At 39.9% G+C, this 20,561-nt stretch overlaps 1 protein-coding gene across 8 annotated transcripts in view; it reads right to left on the bottom strand.

The window, feature by feature from the left end:
* The window catches only part of TAF1 (TATA-box binding protein associated factor 1), a 76,586-nt gene that overhangs the window by 25,591 nt on the left and 30,434 nt on the right, over nucleotides 1–20,561 (bottom strand). For 7 of the 8 annotated variants that reach the window (XM_059156646.1, XM_059156648.1, XM_059156641.1 and 4 more), the window contains exons 29-32: nucleotides 18,021–18,088; nucleotides 16,580–16,702; nucleotides 15,768–15,860; nucleotides 15,600–15,684 (exon numbers count right to left, since the gene is read on the bottom strand). In XM_059156646.1, coding sequence (XP_059012629.1) covers nucleotides 15,600–15,684; nucleotides 15,768–15,860; nucleotides 16,580–16,702; nucleotides 18,021–18,088 — 369 coding nt within the window. The remainder of the gene's footprint in view (nucleotides 1–15,599; nucleotides 15,685–15,767; nucleotides 15,861–16,579; nucleotides 16,703–18,020; nucleotides 18,089–20,561) is intronic. The other variant, XM_059156649.1, reaches the window with a different exon arrangement.

The raw sequence follows: 20,561 nt of genomic DNA, 5'->3' as shown, positions 1-20,561 counted from the left end.
CCCCGAAAATGCCAACTCTTGAAAAAAATAAATTTTAAAAAACCACATGTCATTATTAAATGCTTTATACTAGTACAGAAACAAGCATGGCAAGGAAACATATTATCTGTGGTGAAAGAAACTATGGGAGATGGGGACAGAAGACAGGCAGAAACTTTAATTTTTAATTTTACATATTTCCATATTGCTTGACCTTTTTATAAGAAATATGAATTTTTAAAAATTTTTTAAAAGATTTTATTTATTTGATAGAGAGAAATCACAAGTAAGCAGAGAGGCAGGCAGAGAGAGGAGGAAGCAGGCTCCCTGCAGAGCAGAGAGCCTGATGCGGGGCTCGATCCCAGGACCCTGGGATCATGACCTGAGCTGAAGGCAGAGGCTTTAACCCACTGAGGCACCCAGGTGCTCTGAATTTTTTAAAATTTTTTATAAAAGAGGTCTGACAGGAATGTGAATGATAGGTTAGTAAGTCTAGAGGCTGGAACATTAGCCAGGTGACTATTTACTGTAAAAATCCATACAAAATATAATAAGGGCTTTAGTGATTTACCAGGGGTCAGAGATTTATTCAAGGGAAAGAAGGAAAAGAAACTTTGAGGTTTCTAGGTATAGCTACTGGGTAACACCAGTGCCCCCATTAAACCCAGACTGCAAATAGTGAAGGACTGAATTGAGTAAAGGAGGGAGGGGGAAAGCTGGGATGGATAAGGACAGAAGAATACTCAGTGTGAGAAGTATGTCTGAAGTTCCACCGGGATATCCGAGAGGAAATGTTCAGCAGGTGGATGGGGATATTGATCATGGCTCAGAATAAAACTGAGTTATCAGGAAAGAGGTAGCTGCTGAAGTTAGAGGAACAGGCAAAAGGACATTCAGCAAAGGAGACTGAGAAGGCATGATCTACCAAGTAGGAGGAATGGAAGAGCTAAAAGTTACAAAGCCAATCATAATATAGTTTCAAGGAAGGAAATGGTCAGTGATGTCAAATACTGGGGTGAAGCCAAGGTAATGACTGAAAAGAGCCAACCATATCTGGCAATTATGTGATCCTATTCACTTGTTGTACTGGACAAGGAAGAAGCCAAAGACTGAATGAGGCACAAATTGCAGGTTAAAAACAGGAGAGATGTTCCTCATTTAAAAAAAAAAAAAAAAAAAAAAAAAAAAAAAAGGAATTCGGATCATGCTACAACACGGATGAACCTTGAGAACATTATGCTAGATGAAATAAGCCTGACACAAAAGGACAAATATTCCATATACTCGGATTCCACTTACATGAGATGCCTAGAAGGGGCAAAGTTGCCAAGGACTGGTGGGAATGGGAGAATGGGTTTATTGTTTAATGGATGTAGAGTTTCTGTTATGGGATGAGGAGGAAGTTCTGGAAATGGATGGCAGTAACAGCTGCACAACATTTTCAATGTACTTAATGCCACTGAATTATACACTTAAGAACAGTTAAAAAGGAAAATGCTTATGCTGTGTACATTTTACCAGAATTAAAAAAAAAAAAGTCTGGCTGTGAAGAAGAGAAAGAGCAAGAATAGCAGCAAGAGGCTGAAGCCGGATTAAGAGAGATTTTATTCTCTTCAAAGATGTGAGAGACTGAAACTTCACATGGGAATATGTGTATCTTGGCCCCAGTCTAAGGAAGATCACTAAAAGATTTTTTAAAAAGACCTTTATTGTGTAATACTGGCCAAACTTACAGGATAGTCTCAGAAGACTGACTTAGAAATGAATATATGGAAATAGTTTAAGCATTATATTTACCTACAAATAATACTGAATAACCTACTCATATGCAAACAGATTGGAAACCTGAGATTTAATAGCCAGTTAGGGAAGAAAAGAGCACATGTATAATAGCAGCAAAACTTTAAAACTGCCTAGGAATGAACTTAGTAACAAAAAGACAGATGCTCAAAAGCAACGAAAACTATAAAATCTATGTATAGGAATAGACTAAAGATACCTAGAAATTATCCAAAGAAGACTAGTAGCCTTTATTGAGTAAAAGAAAATGTGAATAAATGAAAAAGCTTCTAGAGGAAGAAATGTAATATTATAAAGATATATCCTCTCTCTAAATTAATCCATACATTAAGTAAGATTTCAATACTATTTATTTGGGAACAAGTTAGAATCTAACAAAAATGATCTCAGTTTATTTAATAATTGAGCAAAGAAAGCCAAGGAATTTAAAATTATAAAGTCTGAGTGATAAGCACAGTGACACTATCAGGTGAAAATAGTGCAGAGTAGACAAATAGATAAATAAAAGAGAACAGAAAACCCCCAAATAGATTCAGGAATATATACGACTTTAGTACATGATAAAGGTATCATTTCATTTAGTAAGAAAGGACAAGACTATTTCATAAATAGAACTTGGGACACTTTGGCTAATCATTTGGAAGAGAAAATAAGTTAGATATTTATCTTATACCATAGGATCTAGTTTTAAAAATCGATAAACATTCAAATATTTAAAATATGATAGGCATTAGAAGAGAACATACTTGGATATCTTAGGGGTAGGAGAGCTCTTTTTTTTTTTTTTTTTAAAGATTTTATTTAGTTGACAGAGAGAAATCACAAGTAGACAGAGAGGCAGGCAGAGAGAGAGAGAGAGGGAAGCAGGCTCCCTGCTGAGCAGAGAGCCCGATGCGGGACTCGATCCCAGGACCCTGAGATCATGACCTGAGCCGAAGGCAGCGGCTTAACCCACTGAGCCACCCAGCCACCCAGGTGCCCCTAGGAGAGCTCTTTTAAACAATTATACCAAAGACAAATCATAAAGGAAAAGACTGATAAATACAGAAAAATGAAGTTTCTTATTTTCTCTGGGTACATACCCATAGTGGAATTATTGGATCATATGGTATTTCTATTTTTATTTGTTGAGGAAGCTCCATAATGTCTCCACAATGTCTACACCAATTTGCATTCCCACCAGGAGTACACAAAGGTTCCTTTTCCTCCACATCCTCACCAACACTTGTATCTAATGCTCTTTAGCTATTCTGAAAGTGTAGGGCAATGTTTCATTGTGGTTCTGATTTGCATTTCCCCGATGATTACTAATGTCTTTTCATGTATCTATTGACCCAAAGAAAATGAAAACATGAATTTGAAAAGATATACGCAGCCCTATGTTTATTGCAGCATTATTCAGAACAGTCAAGATATGGAAGCAGCCCAAGTGTCCATCCACAGATGAATGTATAAGAAAAGACGTGTGCATCACATACACACACACACAGACACACAGACACACACACAGTCTCTCGCGCGCACGGAATACCACTTGGCCATAAAAAAGAATGAAATCTTGCCATTTGCCCTGACATGGATGGAGCTAGAGTATAAAGCTAAGCGAAACAAGCCAGTCAGAGAAAAGACAAATACCAAATGATTTCACTTACATGTAGAATTTAAGAAACAAAACAAAAGAACAAAAAAGAGATGGACAAAAAGACTGACTCTTAAATACAGAGAGTAAACTGGTGGTTGCCGGAGGAGAGGTGGGTTTGGTGTTGGGTGAAATAGGTGATGAGGATTAAAGAATACACTTATCTTGAGAAATGTACAGAACTGTTTGAATCCTATTGTACATCTGAAACTAATGTAACACTGTATGTCAACTCTACTCCACTTAATAACTTAAGATCTGCAGACAGGCTCCCTTGAGTCTTTGGCTAAACACTAAACTGCACGTTTTTTTTTTTTTTTTAAAGATTTATTTATTTATTTATTTGACAGAGAGAGAGAGAGAGAGAGAGAGAGATCACAAGCAGGCCGAGAGGCAGGCAGAGAGAGAGGAAGGGAAGCAGGCTCCCTGCTGAGCAAAGAGCCCGATGCGGTACTCGATCCCAAGACCCTGAGATCATGACCTGAGCCGAAGGCAGCGGCCCAACCCACTGAGCCACCCAGGCGCCCACTGCACATGTTTAGAATGAGATTCCATGAGGGGCCCTATAAGCAGAACAACTATCAGAGCTCACACAGGGTTGGGAGTTACTCAAATGAAAGTGGGGAAAAAAAAAAAACCCTCCCAGTAGTTTTTTTGGGGTTTTTGTTTTTTGTTTTTTTTTACTTTTTATAAAGTTATTCTGTATCTTTATATAGATTGCAGGGTCCCACTGAGCACTGTGTAAGTTCAGGCTCTCAGGTTTAATGACACATGATCTACCTATCCTAGGCCTACCTTGAAGATGGCTTATCAGAGCTGATTTTTGGTTTAAAGAGCACTAGAGGTTGCTGGGGGGATGGGGGTAGGAGGAGGGTGGCTGGGTCATGGACTTTGGGTATGTGCTATGGTGAGTGCTGTGAAGTGTGTAAGCCTGACGATTCAGGCCTGTAATAAAAATAATTAATAAAACAAAGTTTTCAAAGGAAAACAAACAAAAGCACTAGAGGAGGAACTTGCTAGGCAATTCTTTGGGAAAAGAAATATTATGAATAGCTTGGTATCACCTACTGGTACAGATGATGCAGTTCACTTCAAATTTAACCAAACATTCAGTACTAACCTATCTTTACCAACAACTTATGCCTTAACGGTTCTGTGAAGACTGACAAAAAGTTTGGGTTGTATTTTTCAGAAGGGATTTCTTGATCTACATGCCTCCCTCCTTTCATAGACTTGAAATGTTATGTGCCTTCTGAGACTACTGCAAATAGCTCCAATCCCAAGTTTCAGGTTTCCCTGATTATTAATGCTCTTTTCAAATGCTTGAGCATAAAGAGAGGCTCTGAGATGGATTCAGTACCTATTGGGGAGCTGGAAGGCACAAGTGCTTGAACTCTATTCGGAGTGTGCAGCCCAACACCACCACTTGAGTACAAGGCAGTTCTCTGACATGTCCTGCCCCCTTCCGGGTGCACTTGTATTTGGAGTGGTACTCACTGCCTGAAGAGCCCAGCCTCAGTGTTCGCATGCGCGCGTGCACGCGCACACACACACGCGCGCACACACACACACACACACACAAAATAATGCAAGGTAAGTTGATAGAGTTATAGAAAATGCTACAGGGGCGCCTGGGTGGCTCAGTGGGTTAAAGCCTCTGCCTTCGGCTCAGGTCATGATCCCAGGGTCCTGGGATTGAGTCCTGCATCGGGCTCTCTGCTCAGGAGGGAGCATGCTTTCCCCCCTCTCTCTGCCTGCCTCTCTGCCTACTGGTGATCTTTATCTGTCAAATAAATAAAATATTTTTTTTAAAAAAAGAAAATGCTACAGAAATATGTTTATATGTAGTGTGATACTATGTGTGGAGGATCAGAATGGCAAGAATCAATGCTAATTAGATACACTGTTCTACTAACTTTGGTAGGGCATAGACCCTATGTGGACCCCATTATTATTACCTAAAAACAGAAGCATGTTCAAATCAACAAAATCAACAAAATTTTAAACAAAAGTAGTATTTTGTGAATGTAGGAAACATCTCATATGTGACTTTCAACTCCATGATTGATGTCTTTTTAGTACAAAAGATGTCACATTTTGTGTCACAGCACACTACAAACCCTTAACAGCCCTAGTCAGAAGTTTCTTACACTCTTATCAACTTGTTTAGAGGGAAAAGTCAGCCTTCTAGGCTGTCCACTGCTGCTATCAAGTTATTTACTCTCCCATGGAAAAAAAAATCCCTCCTATTTTGAGACTTGTTCTCTACTGTACCAGAGGTTGAAAACCAGCTGCCCTGGGAAGTAGACTTGGCCTGCAGATAGAGGTTTTTGACTGGCTCACAGAATTTTTTTTTTTTAAATTTCAGTATATTTGCAAATACGTAAAAATTGGGAAATGTCACACACAAATATCTACATTTTCTGCTTCTCTTGAAAAATTAAGACTACCCAGTAACACTATGCTCATTTCCTTAGGACAATGAACAAATGAAACATAGGACTCTTTAGATGGAATGTATACTCTTCTCATTTACTACAATCCACACCTGGCCCACCTCATTTACATTACTTGCCTCGCCTCCCGCAAGCTGTCTGAGTTTGAGATCGCTGCTCTTCATCTCTACTCACCATCATGAATCTACTCACATTCACCAAGGACCTACACACCTGGCAGAGTCTCCTTCTTGGCTCCAAATCCCTCCCCATCATGGTGGATTACTCTACTGTTCACCTGCACTACCCATCCAAAATCCTTGCTAATTTCAGGCCCATGGTTTGCAGCTCCACTCTAGCACACATATCCAAGGCTGTATCCAGAATGTTGTCTTTAACTGAAAACACATTCACTTCTGAAAGTTTCAATTCCAGTATCCTACCTTTTTTTTAAAAGACTTTATTTGACAGAGATCACAAGTAGAGAGGCAGGCAGAAAAAGAGGAGGAAGCAGGCCCCCTGTTGAGCAGAGAGCCCCATTGGGTGGGGGCGCTCAATCCCAGGACCCTGAGATCATGACCTGAGCCAAAGGCAGAGGCTTATCCCACTGGGCCACCCAGACGCCCCCCGGTATCCTACTTTTTAATCACAACCTTGTATCTGTTCTGTTTTTTCACTCCCTCTGACCTCAAGAAAATGTAAAAGCCTGTAAGCCCATTAATTTCTATTTCCCAATCTATTAAGCCTCTCTTGGCTTTAGTTTTGACCCTCATAAGCCCCCATGCTTTAAAAAGTAAGGTAATGTATACACAGTGTGGTACATCTCCCTCCATTAGCAATTGTATTTGAAGATGGAGGTTGGGGGGATGATATAAAATAATTTGGGGGCACCTGGGTGGCTCAGTCAATTAAGCATCTGATTCTTGATTTTGGCTCAGGTTACGATCTCAGGGTCCTGGGATTGAGCCCCATATCAGGCTCCCTGCTTAGTGGGGAGTCTGCTGTGCCTTTCCTTCTGCCTCTCCCCTAGCTCATGCTTTCTCTCAAATAAATGAATCTTTTTAAAAAATGAAAATAAAATAATTTGTAAGAAATGTGAAGTGTGTAAAAGTACAGATAAGTCAAATGCAAATTCAGATGAACTTTTAAAGATAAAACATGAGGGGCGCCTGGGTGGCTCAGTGGGTTAAGCCGCTGCCTTCAGCTCAGGTCATGATCTCAGGGTCCTGAGATCGAGTCCCACATCGGGCTCTCTGCTCAGCAGGAGGCCTGCTTCCCTTCCTTTCTGCCTACTTCTCTGCCTACTTGTAATCTCGATCTGTCAAATAAATAAATAAAATCTTTAAAAAAAAAAAGATAAAACGTGAATTTCCAGGGCGCCTGGGTGGCTTAGTCGGTTAAGCGTCTGCCTTCAGCTCAAGTCATGATCCCAGAGCCCTGGGACTGAGTCCCGCATCAGGGTCCTTGCTCGGCAGGGAGTCTGCTTCTCCTCCCTCCCTACCACTCCCCCTGCTTATGTGCTTCCACTCTCTTCCCAACAAATAAATACAATCTTAAAAAAAAACAAAAACCATGACTCTTGATCTCTGGCTTGTTAAGTTTGAGCCCACACTGGGTATAGAAATTATTAAAAAGAAAGAAAGAAACAAACAAAAACCACAAATTGCAAAGAAATTTCAAGCCTTTGCAGAGCCGTTTTGGGATATTCCCCCAAACCAGAGACTATATAATCACAATCCTCTGCTATAAAAGGGTCCTTTGGTGACAAAATCTGAGAAGCTCCAACTTCAACCTTTCCCCCACCTTGCTGACACCTTCAATTCCCAATCTTTCCAACACACCTAGAAAATAAGATCCCAATCCTGAATCAATTCTATCATCTGCTTTCTTAGTTCCCTGACAATTACACAACTGTGCCAATTGATGCTGCTATAAAAATGAATAGTCTCCAACATGAGCTGGACCCTCAAAGGCTTCTCAACAGTTCTGAAATGTCTCTAGTCAGCTATTTTTCAAATTTCCTACAACAGATAATTCAAACCCTTATCAACATTTCTCTTCAAATTCCTTCTCCCACCACCTCACCCACTGTCAGCAGAAGACCCTATTTCCTACTTTGGAGAGAAAATAACAGGCTACCCAGCAGAAACTTTCTCGGTGTCTATCTTCCCACCTTCCAGAAGGACCTCTCCTCCTATCTTTAATTTTCTTTTCTTTCACCTATACGAAGGTACCTTGTCCCAATGTCTTCATCCCTTTCCACATATTGAGTACAGTTTTCCTGCTTCCCTTCACAGGCAAATTTCAGTTTCTACTTCCTCACTTCCCATTCATTTGTATCCTCTGTAGTCTGGTTTTTTAAGATTTTCTTTCTTTCTTCCTTTCTTTGAGAGAGGAGAGAGTGTGAGCAGGGGGAGGAGCAGAGGGAGAGGGACAAGCAGACCTGGCACTGAGTGTGGAGCCTGAAGCAGAGCTCGATCCCACGACCCTGAGATCATGACCTGAGCAGAAATCAAGAGTTGGACACTTAATGGACTGAGCCACCCAGGCACCCCCACAACCTGGCTTTTGATTCTAACTGCCTCACTGAAACAACTCTTCTAACAACCATTCTCTCTGGTTTTCTATGTAGCACTTGACCTGTTGGCCACCTTCCTCTTCTCTTGGTGTCCAGGTCTTACTCTCTTTGGTTTTTCCCTGTTTCATTCTGGCCACTCCACAGTACTCTCCACTTGATCTCTTAAATTAATGTTGGAGTTTGTCAAGTCTATTCTCCTCCTACATTCTCTCTAAACTAAACAGTGGATCTTTTTTGGGTTACATACTTTAGTAATCTGATACAACTATGGCCTTTCTACCTGGAAAAACATAGAGCCATATTTTACATACAGCATCAGGAGTTCAAGGAATATACCCTAGTCCCTATCTGAGCTCATCTACTTCCACTGTAACATACTGCTGGTCTGAGAAAATATCTGTATTTACAGTAATGACTTCTCTTCTGAGCTTAGGACATGTACATAGCCAACTATCTACTAAGTCTTTACTTCGATGCTCTACGTCAATACAACACAGCCCAAACTGAACTTGGACCACTTTTTCTCCAAAACCCCTCCTCTATTTTCTATATTAGTCAATGGCACCACCAGTTACCCAAGTCAGAATTCTGGATGTTATTTGATTTATACATCCTTTCAAAAGTGGATTTTTTCTTTTAATTATGAAAGTATTGTACGCTCAACTAAAAAAATTCAAACACCTAAGGACAAACAAGTAGGAAGTGAAAATTATCCTCCAGCTCTCCCTTCAGTAACTCTATTCTATGGCAACAAGAAACAGTGACTGATTCCTTTAGATGGGTAAGTGCTCTCCAATTCATCAGTCCCTATTGTGCCCATTTCACTCATACCTATCTGGCCTTTATAAGATCTGAATTTGCAACCCTTTCTGTACATACTGTCAAGTAATCTAGTTTTCAACAATATATCCTGAATACATTTTCATATTGGCATATACGAATATACCTTATTTGTTAGCTAATCTACCATTTTGATAGCTAAGCAGTTCTCCATCATATACAAGTTCCATAATTTATTTAACTGATTTTCTATGTTGGATATTCCATGTACTTCCATGTTTTTGCAATTTATAGTTGGCTCTTCAACACATAGGTTAGAGGCACCAACACCCCGTGCATCGAAAATCCACTTACAACTTCTGATTCCCCAAAGACTTAGTTACTGATAAAGATCCTACTACTGACCAGAAGCCGTACTAAAAATACTAATAATCAATTAACATGTATTTTGTATATGTATTATATACTGTACTTTTTTTTTTTTTTAAGATTTATTTATTTATTTATTTGACAGACAGAGATTACAAGCAGGCAGAGAGAGAGAGGGAAGCAGGCTCCTCACCAAGCAGAGAGCCCAATGCGGGGCTCGATCCCAGGACCCTGGGATCACGACCTGAACTGAAGGCAGAGGCTTTAACCGACTGAGCCACCCAGGCGCCCCATATATACTGTACTCTTAAGAATAAAGCCAGAGAAAATGCGATGAAGAAAGTCATAAGTAGGGGCGCCTAGGTGGCTCAATGGGTTAAGCCTCTGCCCTCAGCTCCGGTCATGATCCCAGGGTCTTGGGATTGAGCCCCGCATTGGGCTCTCTGCTCGGCGCGGAGCCTGCTTCCTCCTCTCTCTCTACCTGCTTCTCTGCCTACTTGTGATCTCTGTCAAATAAATAGATAAGAAATCTTAAAAATAAATAAATAGAAAATCATAAGTAAGAGAAAATACATTTACAGTCCTCTACTATTAAAAAAAAATCCATGTATAAATGGACCTGCACAGTTTAAACCCATGCCATTCAAGGGTCAACTGTATGATGTTGCAATTATAAACATACGTGCCCTTAGACAACGTGTGTGTGGAGTATTCCCCAGAGGTAAAACTGATCAAAAGTAATAAACATTTACAGTCCTTTAAAAAGTGTATACCTGGGGCACCTGGGTAGCTCAGTCAGCTTGCTTCTCCCTCTGCCTGTCAATAGCCCTGCGGGGGCTTGCTCACTCACTCACTTTCTCTAACAAATAAATAAATAATAAAAAGTTTATACCCATTTATGTTTGTATCCAAGAGCGTGAGTGCTTTCCATCATCTTGAATTCTCCCCGCCCTGACCCAACACCCCCGAGTTCCAACCATTTATGAAAGTATCAGCTCCACCTCCACAAGAGATACTTTCCCCATATTTGCATTTTTTTTTAAAAACTACTTAACCTGGGCTCAAGCTCTCAGTATTTTTTAAAGGTTTTATGTATTCATTTGAGGGAGAGAGAGAGAGACAGCATGAGTGGAGAGGAGGGGCAGAGGGAGAGGGAGATGCAGACTCCCCACTGAGCAGGCAGCCCAATGAGGCACTAGATCCCAGGACCCCAAAATCATGACCTGAGCCGAAGGCAGACACTTAACCACCTGCACCACCCAGGTGTCCCAAACCCTCAATCTTTTCAACTTGGACTATTATTAACAGTTTCTCTATTGGTCTCTTTATCTAATTCCCCTCCTACCTATCCTTTAGATAGCTTCCAGAATGACCTTACTAAAATACCTGTTATGATCCTCTTTCCTTTTAAAGGCTTAAGTGTGACATAGTAAGGCCATTTGTGATCTACCCCATCTACCTTGAAAAACTCATCTCATACCACCAAGTAGCTCCCACTCTTCACCCTAGTCAAATCAACTATTTGCACTTCCCTATCCAAGGCACCCTCATCTTCTTTTCTGTTTGTGCCCTCTGCCTGGAACTTCTTCCCCACCCTTCTCTACTTTACTTTTTGGCTAGGCACAGGAGGTACTGAATATAGAACTAGCTACTATAATCATCATCCTTCAAAATTCAAAAAACGTGGGGCGCCTGGGTGGCTGAGTGGGTTAAAGTCTCTGCCTTCGGCTCAGGTCATGATCTCAGGGTCCTGGGATTGAGCCCCACATTGGGCTCTCTGCTTACCAAGGAGCCTGCTTTGCTTCCTCTCTCTCTGACTACTTGTGATCTCTGTATGTCAAATAAATAAATAAATAAGTCTTTTGAAAAAATTTTCAAAAAACCTCCAGAAAGAGCTTCCTGCCTTTCATACTAGTAGGAGACTTGGAAAACATGCAAAAGATGAAAACAAAGAAAATCCTAACCCTACATCTCAGAAAAAAACACTATTTTATTATCACAATGATGTGTTTCTTTCTAGTTTTATTCTATGCATATGCAGTTTTAAAAAAGTGTAACAGAGATGAAGTAAGTTTTATGTTCTGCTTTTCTCACTTAACATTGTGAATACTTTCGTCATTAAATTTTTTTAAAAAAGAGCACTCAATCTTTATATAATAATCCATCATACAGATGGCACAATAGCTGATCATTTCCCCTACATTAACCATTCAGGTTATTTCTCATTAATAAAAATAACATTATCATGAATATCTGTCCACATCTCTGATTAAGGCAGATTAGTCTACCATGTTGTATATACCATGCATGTTTATTAAACACTTAAGTGCCTTATTTTACTTAATGCTCCCAACAGCACTGAGGAGGGTGCTATTATTTTTCCCATTTTACAGACAGGAAAGCAAAGGCTAAGTTACTTGCCCAAAGTCACCCTGCTATTAAGTGGTGGGGCCTACTTCATTATAAAGTCTGTTCACTTAACTACTTTTAAGTCTCTCAATGCTGCCAAAGAGCTTTCCAGAAATGCCTTACAAGTTTATACTGCCAACAGCAATATGTGACAACACCTGCCTCACAAGCATTCAATACTTCCATTAAAAAGAAAGACTGATATCACCTCACACCAGTCAGAATGGCTAAAATCAACAAGTCAGGAAATGACAGATGCTGGCGAGGATGTGGAGAAAGGGGAACCCTCCTACACTGTTGGTGGGAATGCAAGCTGGTGCAGCCACTCTGGAAAACAGCATGGAGGTTCCTCAAAATGTTGAAAATAGAACTGCCCTATGACCCAGCAATTGCACTACTGGGTATTTACCCTAAAGATACAAACATAGTGATCCAAAGGGGCACGTGCACCTGAATGTTTATAGCAGCAATGTCCACAATAGCCAAACTATGGAAAGAACCTAGATGTCCATCAACAGATGAATGGATCAAGAAGATGTGGTATATATACACAATGGAATACTATACAGCCATCAAATGAAACGAAATCTTGCCATTTGCGACAACATGGATGGAACTAGAGCGTATCATGCTTAGCGAAATAAGTCAAGCAGAGAAAGACAACTATCATATGATCTCCCTGATATGAGGAAGTGGTGATGCAACATGGGGGCTTAAGTGGGTAGGAGAAGAATCAATGAAACAAGATGGGATTGGGAGGGAGACAAACCATAAGTGACTCTTAATCTCACAAAACAAACTGAGGGTTGCTGGGGGGAGGGGGGTTGGGAGAAGGGGGTGGGATTATGGACATTGGGGAGGGTATGTGCTTTGGTGAGGGCTGTGAAGTGTGTAAACCTGGTGATTCACAGACCTGTACCCCTGGGGATAAAAATATATGTTTATAAAAAACAAAAAAATTAAAAAAAAAAAGAAAGACTGAGGGCGCCTGGGTGGCTCAGTGGGTTAAGCCACTGCCTTTGGTTCAGGTCATGATCCCAAGGTCCTGAGATCGAGTCCCGCATTCCTCCTCTCTCTCTCTGCCTGCCTCTCTGCCTACTTGTGATCTCTCTCTGTCAAATAAATAAATAAATTCTTTAAAAAAAAAAAAGAAAAGAAAAACTGAAGTCAAGCAGAGAGAGTCAATTATCATATGGTTTCACTTATTTGTGGAGCATAACAAATATCATGGAGGACAAAGGGTGTTATGAGAAAGGAGTTGGGGTAAATTGGAGGTGGAAGGGGAGGTGAATCATGAGAGACTATGGACTCTGAAAAACAATCTGAGGGGTTTGAAGTGGCGGGGGGGTGGGAGGTTGGGGTACCAGGTGGTGGGTATTATAGAGGGCACGGATTGCATGGAGCACTGGGTATGGTGAAAAAAATAATGAATACTGTTTTTCTGAAAATAAATAAATCAATTTAATAAAAAAAAAACTGAGTTCATCTAATAGGTGGGGAAAAAAGATACCTATTTGTTTTAATTTGCATTTCTTTGATTACTGGGTACAACTGAAAACTTACTCATGTTCATTAGTTATTTAATTTCGGTCTTTTGTGATTTGCCTGTCTGCCCTTTGCTCATTTTTCCCTTAGCATCTTCTGGGTTTTTCTCATTGCCTTATATTAGCTCCTTTTACTCTGCCTTATATCTTACGCCAGCCATCACCAAGGCTAAGCAGGCTTTCTGTAACACTCTTGCTTTATCACTTGTTACAATCATTTTCAGACATCTGTGAGCCTCCCAACACTTCTTTTACCAGAATTCTGGCTACAGCTTTAGGTGTTTTCAGGAGACAATAATGGAGATATAACTGACCTGACAGAGGGCACTTTCACTCTCTAATTTCAGATGAGCAGTAAGAAGAGCACAAGGGAGAAAGCAGAATCTTTTAAACCACCTTGGATAAAGAAAAATGGAAGGCTCATCTCTTACCACCTTTCTTTAATGATATATATAAGTTCTAGCCAAGTATCATTCTCTGAAGTGCCCTGTTCTTTCATTCCTCCATGGCATTAAACATTCTCTTCTCAATGCCCACTTCCTCATCTGCCTTTCTGGCTGTCCCTTCTTTCACCACCTCCCTCCAAATTCTCTGTCTCTTCTATCTAGCAAACATACAGCCACACTCATGTGGATTTTTTAGTTGAGACCTCGGTATGCTAGGCAATTCTCTCAAATGCCCTTAGCTCCTGCTTCTTTCTTTCTTTTTCCTTTTATTAACATATAATGTATTATTTGCTAGGGGTACAGGTCTGGGATTCATCAGTCTTACATAATTCACAGCACTCACCATAGCACCATAGCGCCCTCTTCTGTTTTGCTTAAGGAATTATATGAGCCTCCCAACACTTCTTTTACCAGAATTAAACATTCTGAATTAAATTCAGAATTTAATTAATTTCACTGCCGAATTCCTCAGTTGTCTTTCCACTTAGGATGAAGTAAACTCTCTTAAACATGACACAGAGCACACACAAGGGTCTCTAGGATTTGACTCCTAGAGATTTCTACATGTAACGAGTCACTCACCAACATGGACACATAATTGCAACCCCAATAACTTGTTTCTTAAGCCTATATGGTTTCTTTACATACTGCTCGCTGTTCTCTGCCTAGAATGTTTTCTCCTCTACATTCTTTGCCTAGCAACACCCCCCCACCAATCCTTTAGAATTCAGCTTAAGATAACTCTCTTACAGAAAGTTTCCTCTAATTTCAATTTGATTTGATTTAAACAGCTTGTCTCTGTGTCCCCTCTGGCACTCTGCATGCACATCTTGCATAATACTTCTGTAAATTTTCTTTTCTGTTTCCCCAAATAAACTACAACCAATCTGGGGACAGGAATCATATCTACATTGATTTTATATTTGTAGCACTTATCAGAGCCAGCATGTACTAGGTGCTCAATGTTTACTCAACAAGTGAGTCATCCAAAACTGATCTTTATTAGCTTATTTATGAAGCCTTCCCTAACCCTTAGGTGAAGGTGCTCCTTTATCTCCTCTAGTGCACTTTGTACATCCTTCTAATACAGCCCTTGCTTGTCAAGCTGTATTCAACAGCCTCCCTCCATCAGCTGGACTATGAATTTTGTGGGTAGAGTGACTGTCTTTCCCACCAGTAGATTAAGTAGTCAGCACAGAAGTTAAGTAACTAGCTTGGCATATATCATCGCTTTGTGCACTGACCAAAACCCCATGCTCTGAGGAAGCTCACTATGGTCTATAATCACACATTCCCTTAAGCTCCATCTAAGGGCCTGGAGGACAGGTGAATTTTCACATCTCATGAGAAGCGGTGTTGGCTCAAAGCCCAAAGCAATATCGATTTGATATTTCTCTTCTCATTTTTCTGTGCTTTCTAAAGTATAAGAAAATAAATGCACATTGTTTTATCATTAAAAGTAATTAGCAAAATTTACAAAACACACTAAAATATGTGCCCACTTAAAAAAAAAAAGCAGAGTACTGTTCAAGGATACTTCATGCAATCAAATTTTAATGATGCTAACTAACATTGGATGAATAGAATGATGGAAAGTAGAAGAAAAGCAGAAATACCCACCATTATACTTAACACTGTTGGCCAAAATAAGGTTGACATCATCTAAAAAGCTCTCCCGACTCTGGTACTTGTGCTTGGAGATATTCTGTGATTAAAAGAACCAGGGGACTCAGATGTATGCACAAATCTACTGGCTTCCAAAAAGACATTTTAGATCAAATCACTCACCTTACGTATAGTCTCTAAATCCATTGGACTGACGATCACTTTGTAATAATCTGGAACAAACTTCTTATTAACTGGGTGATGAAATGGCCAAGACTATAAAACAGAAAGCGTGAGAAATTAAATGGAAACCATTCTTTATACTGGAGATTCTCAACCTTCGCTGAGTCACAAATATTCCTAAGGTTCCCCAAAAAAGCTACGAAACCCTTTTCCCAGAGACACATAATCACACAAAATTTTGTCTATAACTTAAGTGGTTCATGGGGTCCTTTAAGGAAGAACCCCTGCTCTATACTCACAATTAAAACTTCTTATACCCCAGTCCCATCCAGAAATTTTATAGCATTAACACATATATAACATATGCCTACAACACAAAAGGAAATTTAGTCCAGCATTCCTAAGAGAAAATCATTCCCCAAAACGGATACACACAGTCAACATGGTAGCCATGCCATAAAGTTGTAAAAGACAAAAATAGATTAAAAAGACAACAAACAATGGATAATTAAATAAACTGCCATTTGTCAAGAGGCACCTCTCAATCCAAAGCCTCCCATTAGCTGTCATCCTCATTTCTTTCCAGGGATATTCAGGAGCTTTCAACAAGAGGAACAAAGAACTCTCTCTATATCCATGGGTTCCTGGCCTCTGATTTTAATGATCAGCAGTCATACGGTAAAAAGGTCAGTTTTTAAAATTATATGCCAGTCTGAATTTACAAACACTACCCTCTAGACTCCCCAACACACGCACATCCTACTGTTCTTTCCCTTGCTATCTTCACAATATTTAGCACAGAGACTACTTACATCTGGAACTGCCATCATTTTCTGGGTGACGATGTTGTCCAGGATGAAAGAAAATGCTACTTGGTCATCATCATCCAGCAACGGGTTAATAGCTTTCTCTAAACGAGCCAATTTATCTTCTTTCTGATATGAAACAAAGCAAAGGAAAAAGAGGTTTCCCTGAGGTGTAATCACTGCAGAAACTTATGGATAATTTATGGTTCAGTTGTCTATTGCCCTTGCCCAGAAAAGCCTAACTTTGAATTCTCAACTTCAGCTGTAGACAGAAAGTCCAAATGAGAAATGATATTCTAGTTAAAGGATCCAAAGGGATGTACCAACCACTCATTTAGGTATTCTATCGTCTATCTGTAGATCACCAAAAATATACATCCCTGGAAACTGATAACTTAGGTCTCAGAATAAAAACATTTTCACCAAGTTAGGTTTTAATGTAACACTGTTTCTGTTCTAAACTACTGCTAAAAACACTGAACATATTGCTGATTAGTGACTTTTACATAAGGGAATCTAACCCAATAAATTTGTTTCAGGGGCGCCTAGGTGGCTCAGCCAGTTAAGCCTCTGCCTTTGGCTCAGGTCATGATTTCAGGGTCCTGGGATCAAGCCCCATGTGAGGCTCCCTGCTCGGCACAGAATCTGCTTGTCCCTCTCCCTCTGTTCCCCACCCCCCACTGCAAATAAATGAATAAATAAAATCTTAAAAGAAAACAAATAAATAAAATCTTAAAGAAAAAGAAAATGGAATATAGAAAATCTTTTAGGGGCGCCTTGGTGGCTCAGTTGGTTAAGCGTCCGATTCTTGGTATCAGTTCAGGGTTGTGAGATCCAGCCCCATGTCAGGCTCTATGCTGGGCATGGAGCCTGCTTAAGATTCTCTCTGTCCCTCTCCACTCTGCTCCTCTCCCAACTCCCTCTCTAAAGTAAATCTTTTAAAAATTAAAATTTTTAATTTTAATTAAATTTAATTAAAAATTTTAAAAATTAAAATTCCTCTCTGCTGAAACAGTCTCTTAGCTCTTGGGAATTCACTTTCCTTGGCCCTTTCTAAAGTTATGTAGGTTCTAGATTTCAGTCCTAGCCATACTACTTAATAACCATGATGTCCAGGGCAAGCAATTTTCTTCTACGGATGTTAGTTTTCCATTTACAAAAGAAGGAATTGGATTATGAGATTTCTAAGGTCCCTTCCAGCCTCTAACACACTAAAGATCTGCTACTCCTATATTTCTCTACTCTTCCTTCTATTACATTCTCTCCTTCCTCAACCCTGCTACCAGCCCCACCTCAAATTCCATGCCTCTTTTTCATTTTATTTATTCACAAGTAATCCCTACACCCAATATGGGGCTCAAACTCATGACCCGGGATTAAGAGTTGCATACTCTTCCACCTGAGCCAGCCATTCGCCCCTGCCTTTCTTTCATTTTAAGTATCTTACCTCTTTGAGTTTTTCATCACACAGATCCAGCATGGATTGAGAGATCTGGGTCAGTGAGTGCTTTGGACCTAAATTTATAGAGGAACAGTAAGAGATGAGACCATTAAAAATGGGAGACGAGAGCTGCCAATACCTCTCTAGACTTTTTTTTAGTATATGTGCTGCTGAAGCGAGCACACCTCTCTAGACTTTTAACACATTTACTTAAACACCTAATAAGTGTCAGGCACCAGCCTGTCTGCTAGATCATACATATATACCAGTTTTAACTCCATTTTTCAGTGCTAACACATGGCAGATATATAATATGGATGAAAAAACTAATTTTAACTCTCTTCTTTATTAATACTTGTACGACAGTACTACTATTGATACTGCTACCTTTAATACCTTGGAAGTAATAATACTATGGACAAGAATGACATTTTGTTTAAGGATGGCTTAGGAGATGAAGGCATGATTTATGTATCTTTACACACTTAGCATATAAGATCTGTGATTCCAATTTTTGTTTACACAACTCATGGTTTGTGAGGTACTCCCAACATATGGCTAATCCAAAGCCTCTGTCATAAAAGATTCTCCATCCCATCTCAGACTATTTAGTTTCCTTGAAATCCGTTAACAGAAGCTTCAGAAAATCCTTGAACTCCTTCTTACAGCCCTCACTTATGGCTGCCCTAATTTAAGCTCATTATAGGGATAGTTAAAACATTTTCACCTAGACAGTAATTCTATTTCCTTTCAGTATCCTCTGCTTGACCATCTTCCTCTATTCATCCTTGTTAAGTGTTCCCCAGACCCCAAACCTCAACTCTATTTGTAACTAATTAATTTAGCATTCATTTGTTTATTCATTCAATGAATGATTAATGATGGTCCGTGATGTACTCAATGATGAGAATAAGGAGAAAATAAGACATAGTTCCTACCTTAGCTCTTGGGTCAATCAAAGAAAATGACATGAAAATGTATCACTGCCAAGACAGAGTATGAGCGCTTGCAGTATTTACGGATGAAATGATATGTCTGGAAATACAGACTGAACAGTAAGCAAGAATCAGCCATGAGGGTAATTGTTGAACCAGGTGAATAGGTGTGCTGAGGTTTACTATACCTCTGTACATACCTAACAATTTCCATAATGAAAGTTTTAAAAACTGAGTATAGTGCAAACATGGGGATACACTGGTTGCTATGAAATATGGTAGGGTTGCATATGAAACATGTTGTAAGCTATTTTTACAACAATTAAATCTGCATACTGGGAAGCAAGGAAGGCTTGCTGTGACTGACATTTGAGTAGTGTCATTAATGAAGAGTAGAGGTCCATCAAGTAGGCAATACAGTAGAAAGACATTCCAGAGGGAAGAAAAAGTATACAAAGATACAAAGTAAGCAAGTTAACAGAAACAGGAGGCACCGTAAGTAGTTTGGTACAAGTGCAACACTGGTATGTGTGGAGGAGAAACAGGAAATAGAACTTGGAAAGGCAGGAGAGGCCACATTATAAAGGTCTCATAGGTGACAAAAAGCCACTAACGATTTTATGCTCGAAAATTTTTTCAGATTTGTGTTTTAGAAAAAATTACCTTACCAACAGTGTGAATTAAGGCAAGCAGCAAAGTTAAAATTCATAAGCTGTTGCAAGGGGTCAAACAAGAAATGACAAGGGCTTCAAATAAGAGCAGCAACCGAGATTAAAAGGAAGAGGATGTGCTCCAGCAAGCTGTAGAGGGGACTTTGCTTACTTATTTATGGGATTTAGTGATCTATGAATGGGGGAGGGGGGGAAGAATGGGTGGAACTAACGATGACCATCATTTCTAGTTTGTACAATCAGATGGATGGTAATATCATCAGTCTAAATAAAGCAACCAGATCAACAGTTGCCAGTAGGGCACTGAAACATGTACATGTCTGGCAGGCAACTGGAAACTTGAGTATGGAGCTCCGAAGAGAGGTATGGACTGGAGATAATGGTATCAGTAGATACATGGTAGCTGAAGTCATGAGAATGAAAAAGATCAGAAATAATTAGAGAAAGTACCCCTAGAAAAGAAATAAGAGAGTATCGAGGAGCGTCAAGTAGTCAAGAGTGCCAAATACACTGGAGTTCAAGAGACTTCTAAGCACACACAAAGGTGTTCAACATCAAAGACAAAAACCGTATGACTGGGGCGTCCAGGTGTCTCAGTGGGTTAAGCCTTTGCCTTTGGCTCAGATCATAGTCTCAGGGTCCTGAGATCAGCCCCACATCAGGGCCCCGCATCGGGCTCTGCTCAGCAAGGAGCCTGCTTCCTCCTCTCCCTCTGCCTGCCTCTCTGCCCTGCCTACTTATGGTATCTCTCTCTCTCCGTCAAATAAATAAATAAATTTTTTAAAACAAAAACAAAAACATACGATCTCACTTATGTGTAGAATCTTAAAAAAAAAACAACAAAAAAACCAAGAGTGCCTGGCTCCACACTGTGAGCCCGATGTGGGGCTTGATCTTAGGACCCCGGGATCATGACCTGAGCTGAAAGCAGCCACTTAATG

This window comes from Mustela lutreola, chromosome X (genome assembly GCF_030435805.1).
Source record: "Mustela lutreola isolate mMusLut2 chromosome X, mMusLut2.pri, whole genome shotgun sequence".
Lineage (NCBI taxonomy): Eukaryota > Metazoa > Chordata > Mammalia > Carnivora > Mustelidae > Mustela > Mustela lutreola.
This window is presented reverse-complemented; position numbering and strand designations above follow the sequence as displayed.